We start from the raw sequence: 11,638 nt of genomic DNA, 5'->3' as shown, positions 1-11,638 counted from the left end.
GCCACAAGAACAGAATGCCAACTTTAACAACAAAAATAACAGGAAACAACAATTACTTTTCCTTAATATCTCTTAATATCAATGGACTCAACTCAGCAATATATAACACAAATGGCAATCCTTCATTAATTTTCTATAAGATCTCGATATTTTAGACCTACTAATTTATATAGTCAGAATCATGAAGTTACAAATCCAGGAGCTTAGCATGGTTCTTGGAAACTGAACCAGAGCAAGCCCACAGGGTACAGTAAACTACCTGAGCACAGAATGAGTATCAGGAGACAAAGCATCCTTTCTCTTTAGAGACTCATGATGTTCTGCATGCCTGAGGAAGTGGACTTCATGGTAATTTTCTTATAAGAAAAATCTTTGTTTTAATTTAACTAAGCAACATTTAAAAGAGTTGGACAGCACACAGATTTCTCAGTCTGTAAGGAGGTTTAGGTCACCTCAAACCCAGACAAACTACTGTTAGAGAAATAGAAGCTGGTGAGAATTAGAAGCTGTGAGAAATCTTTATTCTGCTTGCCTATAAAATATGCTGGATAATTCAATAAAGTATGTAGTGGTTCACTTTTCTCTGCATCCCCTGTGTCCTGATTACTGTGACTTTACCCAGGGACCCAATGCACTAGGCAATGACGAGGAATTGTATTAAATGCTTGCAGCTTTGGGAAGGTTGAAAACCACTGCCATGGAGCTTTGAAATAACTAAATAGATATATCTGTCCTGGCATGGAATAGCCACAAGGACAAATAAAAAAAAGAAACACCAACTTTAATATATTCCAATTTGTCTAAATTATAAACTGTAATTCAGTCCTGTCCACAGATGATACTGGCTTCATTGTAAAAAAAAGTTTTTTAGTAGAAGATGTTTAAGATGACTATCGTTTGTCAAGGGCATGCTTTTCTTAAATTCATGTTTAGTTATTTGGTAACACTTAAAATATCCTTCCAACAAAAACAGTGATCCCCAAGCTGTCCCATCTACCCAGACATCACTGTTCCACTTGTATTTACTACATTTTTTAAGTTATCTAAGAAGCAGTTCTGCTTATATTAAAGTGGACAGTGGTGTCATTGTGACACTTTGTATTGCAAAAATTTAAAAATAATCTTTAAAAAATATACAAAAACAATATTGAATAATTTTACTATTAAAACTATATTTGAGGAAGTGGCAGAAAATTCATATAAAATTGAATGGGACAAGAATATATACAAATTATGATCTCTTGACTTATCACTTGTCTGACCACTGTTTAAGCTTTATCTGATTGAATTCTACAGTATTTGTGTAAACATCAAATTGGGGTGACCTGGACACAAAATTGCTTTTTCAGACAGACCCACTCCATTATAACTAAAATCAACAGTCCACAATAAATATCAACGTCTTCTATACAATGCTGACGACTTCATATTTTAGTCCACAGAAATGTGTGGTGGTTTATTCCTTATTTTTTGTGTATTATTTACTTCATTTAATTTGAAAATATTCAATGTATGTTTTCTAAGTGAGAAGTCCCCAACAAATCCCTCCCCCCTAGAGCACAGGGAACCTCAAGGGAAGGGAAGTAGAACAGGAGGAAGAGACAGAGGGGCAGGAGAACAAGGTGCTCTGAGACAACTGAGCAAAGCTTGTATAAACTCACAGAGACCCAAGCAGCAAGCACAGGGCTTACAAGTGTTTGCACCAGGTCCTCTGCATACATACTCTAGCTTTGAATTTAGGACTTTTATGGGATTCCCAAATGTGTAACAAATGGGTCTATGATCCTTGTATCTTCTCATGGGGATTTAAAAAAAATTTTTTATAGACTTTTGTTTCTAAGTATGATAGGTTTTGTTTTCTTATTATATTTTATTTTGTTAAAAAATAAAGGAATGTGTGTCCCCTCCCTTTAAAAATTTATATATTGTATTAACAATTTTTAATTCTTTGTCTATCAAATCAGTAAAATACTTTAATCACAAATATATTCAATTTATGTCTTCTTGCTCATCTATTAAAATTTTTTCAGGTTTTCTTACAGAATTATTATACATAATACACACACACACACACACACACACACATATATATATATATATATATATATATATATATATCCATGCATCTCGCTAGAAGGAANATATATATATATATATATATATATATATATATCCATGCATCTCGCTAGAAGGAAACTCTCATATTGAATAATCTAGCACACTTGACTGACTCATCAAATGTAGATATTTCTTTAATAGCAATGTAATTGAGAACAATAATAATGATAACATTTTATTACCCTTTGTTTGGAAAGTAAGGCCCAGACAGCTGTAAAGTCTGACTACTATGCAAACTGTAGAAGCTCCTTCTAGAGTTGTTTCCTTTATTTTATTTGTTTCCTAAGAACACTTTTTCTAACGCATCCTGAGTAAACTAGAGTTGTGCTTTCTGATTTTTCTTAACAAACAAATTATTTTTGTACTAAAAATTAGAATTTTTAATAATCTGTGTAGCTGGTTGTGAATGTTCACCCCTTTAATCTCAGCCAGGGGAAGGCAGCAGCAGGTAGATCTCTGAGTTTGAAGTCACTTTGGTCTCCATAGCAAGCTACACACCCGTCAAGTACATAGACTGACTGAATGCAAAGCAAAAACAAGATCTGTGGGACCAGCCTGTAGATAAACTGGCTACTAAACCCAGAGTAAATCTCAGATCTGTACTCAGTCCACAGATTTTTTTTTAAATCCTCTGTAGCATTTATTTTACTCTAGGGCTTTTGTGTGAATTTGGAAGGGTAAAGCCAGACCCTTGTGAATATAAGTTTGTTCTTCCTCCTCTAGAGTGTTGCAGGTGTGGCTGCTGTGTCACATGTGCATCACTGGTGGCAGAGAGGACAGTGGCTATGTTTATACTCAGTGTTCTGGTCTGTGAACATCTGAATGAATGATTAGTAGCCTAACATTCCCTGAAAACAGTTATCCTCAGATGACCAGCAGACTGGCACCAGGGCTCTGGGACAGGAAGATAGCTTGAGATTACCACCGGTTCAGGGCCAGTATCTCAGGGCTGGAAGCAAACCAGAGACTGAGTGGAATGGCAGGTCCCAAGAGGGAGTGAGCCTGAGACAGATGATGATCCTCAAAGGTACCTGCTGACAACTTGAGTTCAACCCCTGGAACCTACAAGGTGGAAAGAAGAGTCAGCTTCTACAAGTTGTCCTCTGATCCTCACACGAATGTGGCACATGTGCCGCTCCACCTGTTCCTGCAGGTCATAGTCATAGCTGGCATGAGGATTTATTAGTCAGGGTTTTACTGCTATGAACAGACACCATGACCAAGGCAAGTCTTATAAAAAAAATTTAATTGGGGCTGACTTACAGGTTCAGAGTCCATTATCATCAAGGTGGATGCATGGCAGTATCCAGGAAGGCATGCTATAGGCAGAGCTGAGAGTTCTACATCTTCATCCAAAGGCTGCTAGTGGAAGACTGACCTCCAGGCAACTAGGGTGAGGGTCTTAAGCCCACACCCACAGTGACACACCTACTGCAACCAGGTCACACCTATTCCAACAAGGTCACACCTCCAAATGTTGCCACTCCCTGGTCCAAGAATATACAAACCATGACAAGGATATACCGTGAATAAATCATGGCATCAATGCCACATTTCTCCAGCTCTTGTCCCAGCCAGGTTTGCACTGGGTCCAATGCATGAAACAGCAACATGTCAGAAACAGACAGAGGGCCTGGATAAGAACTTGAGGTGCTTTCAGATGGCAAACCATCCACAACAACTGTACAGACAGGGCGCATGAACTTAGGTTGCTGACATTCTTAAACTACAAAGTATTTTCTACAGTGGACGTTCTGTATCCAGTGAGGATTTCACTCCAGCAGAAAGGAGAGGAGGATAGGCAGGGACCGCACAGCAGTCAGCTCTCTACCACACAATTTCCCTCTTCAGGCATGACCAGCGAATCAACACCATGATAGCAACACACAGGGAGATGCGATTTTCAACTTTCATTTCACATTGAGTCAATGTCAGTCTCTGGCAGTACCATTAATCCAAGCTCAAGTGGGGCAGAACAGGCAGATCTCTGAGTTCAAAGCCAGCCTGGTCTACAGAGAGAACTTCAGGACAGCCAGGGCTATACAGAGAAACCCTGCCAAGACTACCCTATAGGCACCTCTCCTTGCCCTTGAGGACTGCAGGCAGCTGCTGAGCGCAGGGTGGCCCTGGCCTGCGCCTTATGTAAAGCAGCGTTGGCCCCAGTGCCAGGAGGAGGGCAGGGCGGGAGGCTGCGCAGAGCAGCTGCTCCTCTGCATTACCTGGGAACTGCCTTAGCCAGTCCTCAGATTTTTATGCGAGACAATCCTTATGCATGATTTCATAATGATTTTCAGTGTAAAGTTGACTTTTACAGTTTTCCCTCTCAAGAATTGTTCCATCAGAAGAGAATTTTCTTAGGGCTGGAGAGATGGCTCAGTGATTAAGAGCACTGGCTACTCTTCCAAAGGTCCTGGGTTCAGTTCCTATCATCAAAATGGCAGTACACAACTGTCTTTAACTCCAGTTCCAGGGAATCTGATGCCCTCACACAGACATACATGCAGGCAAAATACCAATGTGAATGAAATTAAACTAAATAAATAATTTTAAAAGTGCTCTTCAAAAAGAGAGAGGTTTTCTCACACACTCTAGTTAGAGTTTCCAAATAGTTTCTTTCTTCTCCAAACCTAAGCTGGTATACAGTATGTACTCCCTTGGTCAAAGGGAAGCAAAAAGTTCTGTGGTCCAAGTGTCAGGCTTCTGCCTAGGATGATAAAACACTGACTCTAAATTTATTTTCAAGCTTTCTTGACCCCTTTCACTCCTCTAAAACAACTTTTTCTATCTCCAAACTTCCTTTCCATTACACACACACACACACACACACAAAATCCTGCACCAGGCTTGACTGTGCATACCTTGGCAAGTATATATCATAATATTTGACCACTTATTGAGAATAAGAAATACTGTTTGAAAATGTTCCACACTCTCTCACATGAATAGAGTGGGGTGGTATTCTAAGTTCTTTAATATTCATTATCACAGAAGTTTACTCAACACTGTTAAATATTAAGAGCAAATATCATTATTTCATTCCATGGGGAATGATTGCATTGCCTTTAAGTTACTGAAATCAAGAAGTTCTTCCCTATCTTAGTGCCTCTATGCAAGAATAAATATCATGGCTGCTAATCTGACATTTCAATGTATTTCTACCATTAACCAATTTCCCCTAGACACTTACCATTGATTTCTAATACAACCACTAGATTATCAAACAAGTTTCTGATTGTGAGAAAAAATTATAGGCTCCTTTCTTCTGTATAAATATTTGGTAATTTTGTCCCGAAATTCCTTGGTTTTTACTCCATAAATAATAGGATTGAGCATTGGTGGTACAAGGAAGTAAAGGTTGCCAAGAATAGTGTGGACATGAGGCGGAATGCCTCTCCCAAAGCGATGAGTCAGAAAAGAGAAAAGACTGGGGGTATAGGAGACAAGCATGACACAGATGTGTGTGGTACAGGTGTTGACGGCTTTGTGGTGAGCTTCCTTGGAAGAGAGATGCATGATAGCTCGTAGGATTAATGCATACGATGAGGCAATAGCTGAGATATCTACCCCAACCACCAGCATAGCCACAACCAAACCATATATCCTATTGAGTGTGGTATCGACACATACCATCTTCACCACAGCCATGTGTTCACAGTAGGTGGTGGGGATGACTCGATTGGCATGAAAGGGCATACGCTGGAGGAGGATAGGCATGGGGAGAATAAAGAGGATTGCTCTAACCAGGCTTGCTAGGCCAATGAGTCCAATGCGACTATTGGAAAGAATGGTGGAATAACGCAAGGGCTTACAGATAGCCACATAACGGTCAAAAGCCATGGTCATCAGGACAGATGACTGCATGGCAGAGATGGAATGGATGAAAAACAGCTGAACCAAGCAGCCTTCATAGCTTATCTGACTCTGTCCAAACCAGAATATGCAGAGCACCTTAGGAATGGTGGTCGTAGACATACCCAAGTCTGTGAGGGCCAGGAAGAAGAGAAGCAGGAACATGGGCTTGTGCAGGGAACGTTCCATGGAGATGGTGAGAAGAATGGTGCAGTTCCCCATCACAGTGATGAAGTACATGGAGGAGAAGGGGATGGAGATCCATTTGTGTTTGTCTTCCATCCCAGGAATGCCTTGGAGAATGAAGAAAGAAGGGTGACTGGTGCTGTTGCAAGGCATCATGGTGGACCCTGGTAAAGTACCTGAAGGGAGCAACAAAGAAACAACCTGCATTTAAATTGTACAAAATTCAGATGCTTAAAATGGGGGAGGAGATAATAGAATACTAAATACACAAAATAACCTGAACTGATCATAGTATATGTTAAGCAGCCAGGCACTGTGCTGTGGTGTGCAGTAACAACGTAGTGTTAGCATGCCAGCATCAATGTCTGAGAATGTGTGAAGGAGAAATGGCTTTAATGAGGAAAAATGATTGATGACTCATTGTTAAAATATTAAATGTAGGTGAGCATACAATGAAATATATACATCGTCACTAAAAATCATGACTCAAGGCATGTCAGAAAAATGAACAAAAAAATGCAAAAAGAAATAGATACATTTTCTCCCAGGAACAATCAGAAAAAAAAACCTACAAGAGAAAGAAATTAACTTAGGAACACTTCAAATCCATACAAAGTTCATCTCAAAATGAAAGAATAGTCATTTTGAGCAGATGTGGGATCTGGAATTTTTTTTCTGTGTGTATGAGAAAGAAAGAATTTGGCAATGGCAGTCAATGTGGAAGTGGGCATTGGGTGACTGGGCAGCTGGCATTCAGTGTGCAGGCTGTGCAGTAGATTTTGAGTTGTATATGCTCTTACCTGAATGTGAGGTAGTGAGAACCTGGGCAGCTAGTCTCAGCCGTCTTCAGTAAATATTTTGAACTGCATGTGTACATGTGTATGTATGTATATTTTAACAAGTAACCATGCTCACAGCCCTGCATCTCTCCACTCTCCCCTCAGGCACTCAGAAGTCATGATGTGCTTCTTTAAGACACCTACGAAAAAAGCCCCAAGGCGTACGAAATTAGTTTCTGGAAAATCCTCCCTGCAACACAAAACCACAAGGCACCATAGCTGTTGTGAGTAAAACTGACCCTGGAGATTGACTGAACTCCCAGAAGATAAACCTGGTTAATCTTAGGGATCCTGGAAATACTCTGTCTTCACTGAATGATGAGTCAATGAAAAAATAGTAGAAAAGATTGTACAGTATGTTTAGGTCTGAACATTGTTAGTCTCAAGGAAGAAAATCCTTACTTGCCACAACAGAGATATATTTTTGTTGAGACTATGTTAAATAAAATAAGCCACATTCAGAAAAAAGAAAACAATTGCATGATCTTACTAAAATGTAGAATCTGGGGAGGGGGGGGACAAAGAATTCAAAGAGAAATAAAATGGTGCTTCCTATGGGAGCCTGGTGGAAGGAGGAGTAAGAGAGAGATTCCAAAGTAGCAGATACATCAGCTAAGAACTGCAAAGCTCCAGCTGCCAGTGAGAGCTGGAGCTGTTACAGTGCAGTGTTCAAGCCTAGGCTCAATAGAAGAAGATGCACCCTGCCTACTACAGCTTGATATACCAAGGCTGATATCTATGTCAGGTCTCTCCTTCTCTGAGAAGAAAGGGAGGGTGCAGAGGGGGAGAGGAAGGAAGGAGGGACTGGGTGGGAGGAAAGAAGGGAGGGGAAGCTCTAATCAGGATGTAAAGTAAGTAAATAATTAATTAATGAAAAGGAAAGACATGCTGAAAACTAGCTAATTTCTTCTTTGACACTGGGAAGAAACAATGTCTAACTAATATGACAGGATGCCTTCATTTTTTTTCCTTATAGTATTTGTCAAAAGTCAAAATTGCAAAATCATGAAAACTCCACAAAAGGTGAATTCAGTCAAATTCTGATAAAATTCTTCTTGCAGACAGATCTTGTAGAAAGATAGCAATTAGAGATGATTGCCATCAAGATTGAAGCAAAGGCATAAAAAGACTGGAATTGAATGTCCTGTGACATTCAAAAACAGAGAGCAGAGGTGCCCTTGGCTATAAACGCATACCTTCACCATATACAAAAGAACTATAGTTTTGTCATCAGAAAGTTGTAATTTTAATAACATTCAGAAATCCTGGCTTCTGCCATTTACCTCCTGTTACAAGGTGATCCTGATAAGTAATGGTAGCAAGCAGGTGCCAGTGACTAGTAGCTTTTAGCTGAATGAATCCTTTCTCCTAGTTCTGCTTCTTCACATTTACATCCCTGAACGCAGCTCCTTAAATAGATTATCTTGTATTATAGCCATGGGATGCTAGGACGCTAGGCTTTTTAGAAGAAAAAAAAAAAAAAAAACTTAACCAAGTTCTTTAGATTACTGCACTAAAGATAAGAACCCAAGCCTATATTTTCCTCACAGTTTGCACTCCAAACACCCAAACACATGTGTAGTGCTTGGACATAATGGCATATAATAAACATCTAATAAATCAATAAGATAATGAATAGCCAAGGAAACTCATTTAGAAATAAACTAAGAGTGAGTCCTAGTTCATGTGTTCTTATTTATTTTAGATATGTAAAATCATGAAACACAACTAGGACAAAAGGTAGTCCTTCTTAAACGAATTTCTAACACTCAGTGTAAAGCCAAAAAATGTCAATGTATGTCAAAGCATCACATCCATGGTAACCCTCTCTATACAAGTATTCTCATGTGTCCCAAGGGTGTGATCTTAGGAAGGGCTCTTTAGCAAAGATCTGACTTGTACTTCCTTTCTCTTACCCACTGACTGCTGTAAGAATCAGCATGGCTACACCTCCATCTCATCAACCTATTTTCCCACTTTCCTGCCACATCAGAAGCTAGCAGAGAGGATTACATTTGCATTATTTTCTGAGTGTATTTCCTCCCTCAATCAGACATGTTCTTTAGGGGCAGAGAGCTGAACCTCAATATTATGTCTTATGATCCACCAAGAAGGTTAAATATCAGCTACTACAGCCTGCCTATGATCTACCCTCGGATAGCTTAGCTGAAGATGTCTTGCCATCCATTAGGGAGGAACATGCCATTACAAGAAGGACATATAACTTCCCATGTCACAAGGGGGAAGGTTATCTATCACCTTAGGATTGTCACCATATACCCTTTACACTAAATGAATGAATTGTGATTGAATTCTTATTGCTCACTACGTGGTAGGCCGCAAAATCACTCCTCACTGACTCTTTTTTGTTGCTGTTCTACTGGAATTATTGTAGAAGCACAAGCCTGGTGACCTGAGCCCAACTCTTGGAGGCCACATAAAGGCAGGAAAGAGCTAACCCTACAGAGTTGTTCTCTGATCTTCGCATGCATGCCATAACATGTGCATCCACATATCATGCACACATATACAAAAACACATATATACAAATAATAGTAATAATATAAGAATTTAGGGGGCAGTGAAATGACTCGGAAGGTAAAGGTGTTTGGCAGCCATCATGATCAGACTTAGATCCCTGTAGCCCATGTGGTAAAAGGATAGAAATACTCCTGGAAAGTTGTCCTTTGATCGCAACATGTATGCCACGGTTCATTTATGCCCACATATATACATGGTCACATACACATATAAATACATTGAAGAAATAGATGAAAGAAAAAGTTAAGCTAAAGATTTACTATAAAATCTTACATTTATTATAAAAGCTGTTATAATTTATTGGGGTTACAAATTCAAAGTAATATCCATGCTGTTTTAATAATGTACTGATATAACTGGTCACATTTTAAAATTAATGTTGATGCCTCTGAATTTACAATTTCTTCATTATAGTCTTATGTTACTGCATTTGTAACTATATATTTCTATTTCTTTAAGTGTATACTTAATTTAAGAGCATTAAATTATCACAGAAAGTAATTTAGGAGTTCAAAAATATGGATCTTTAAATATTATCTTGGGTTTTACCATATTGAATCATTATATCAAAAACTCTTCTTTACAAAAAATAAAATTTTCATAAGCAAATTTTTATGATTTTGTGTTTTTAATACATGATTTGCAACTATTTTTTCTGTTACTTTGGCATCAATACCAAATTATTTTTTATTAGATATTTTCTTTATATACATTTCAAATGCTATCCCGAAAGTTCCCTATACCCTACCTCTGCCCTGCTCCCCTACCCACCCACTCCCGCTTCTTGGCCCTGGCATTCCCCTGTACTGGAGCATATAAAGTTTGCAACTATTTTCTGACTTGATATAACTGCATTTTGTATTTAAATGTACTGTTTTGTTTATTCTTGGTTTCACTAAAGTCTTAATTTAAAAATAATAAAAACCATAAGATGTCTTTTACACTGAAACTTTAGGGTCTCAACATGATGACTATATATCATAAACATTTGTTTGTGTGCTTAAAAAGAGTAATAAATGGAGTGAATATGATCAAAATATATTATGTGATCTATGAAATTCTCAAAAACTTAATTTAAAATCATACAGTTTTTAAATGATAGTAGAAATACTTAGGCGTTTTAGTCTCTAAATTCACATAATGATATTACGGGAGTTTTCTCTTTATACAGTGTAGGAGAAACATATTTTGGTGAGTGTCTGCTTTTGGAATATAATGAAACATTCATTTTCTCCTTTACTGTAAATTCAGGCTCAGAAACTATTTATAAAATACACCATCAAATAAATAAGAAGCCTTGGTGATAAATTAAAGGTTTCAGTGTCTATAACTATTTTTTGTTACCATAATAATCACACATTGATAGTTCTTAAAACTTAAATGTGTCTTATGTGTCATTTGGATGATCTATTTTGGTAACTCTGGTTGATATGACAAACTGACCAATGCTGTTTAAAATTATCTCCAACAGGTAAGGGCCACCTCCCCTCACCAAATTCTGCTTACCTTTTACCAAATAATCTTTTTAAAGGGGTATTGGATGTTTTAGAAATCAAGAAACAAAACATTGCTCTTGATCCTCACTGGAGAAAACTTCTCAGGTGCAGATAACACCCAGCCATGTTCTGATAAGCTCATTACTGACAGGTGTATTCAGCTGACAGTGCCTTTGTCCTTTTTCCAGTGTATGTTGTTACTAAGTCACCATTCAGAGGCAACTTAAACTGGGCACTCTTAAGCTCTTCATAAGCAGGGGCTCCTGAGAGAGCCACAGACGAAGTCACTCTCCTTTATACCAGTGACACGAAGCACACAGCCTTTGGGTAAGAGAGTAGAACAAAATTAAGATTTGTATCACTGGTTTCCTTTGTTTCATTGCTAGTATTGTTATTATCTTAATTTAGTGTATCTTAGTGAGAGTCTGAGGGTTTTTCATTTCGCTGAAACATTTTTACTATAATCACAGCCTAATTTCATAAAGTGTTTCTCCACTATCTAATATAAAATGCAATGTTTGAAAGTTCATGTGTGTGTATATGTGAGAGAGAGAAAGACACACACACATACAGAGAGAGAGAGAAAAGAGAAAGAAGAGGGGAGAGGGG

At 38.3% G+C, this 11,638-nt stretch overlaps 1 protein-coding gene and 1 non-coding gene across 2 annotated transcripts; one reads left to right on the top strand and one right to left on the bottom strand.

Annotated features, from left to right (window-relative positions):
• Window positions 1–2,831: 2,831 nt before the first annotated feature.
• On the top strand, window positions 2,832–2,964 carry LOC115031649. The gene has a single exon (XR_003837318.1). It is a non-coding gene; the product is annotated as a small nucleolar RNA SNORA17 (small nucleolar RNA).
• A 2,282-nt stretch (window positions 2,965–5,246) lies between these two features.
• Window positions 5,247–6,390, bottom strand: LOC110297247 (olfactory receptor 52D1-like). The gene has a single exon (XM_021165996.1). It carries the CDS (start codon window positions 6,358–6,360, stop codon window positions 5,335–5,337), a length of 1,026 nt encoding a protein of 341 aa, XP_021021655.1. The 5' UTR covers window positions 6,361–6,390; the 3' UTR covers window positions 5,247–5,334.
• Between the last annotated feature and the right edge of the window lie 5,248 nt (window positions 6,391–11,638).

The sequence above is a fragment of the Mus caroli genome, chromosome 7, assembly GCF_900094665.2.
Source record: "Mus caroli chromosome 7, CAROLI_EIJ_v1.1, whole genome shotgun sequence".
In the NCBI taxonomy this organism is placed as follows: Eukaryota; Metazoa; Chordata; class Mammalia; order Rodentia; family Muridae; genus Mus; species Mus caroli.
This window is presented reverse-complemented; position numbering and strand designations above follow the sequence as displayed.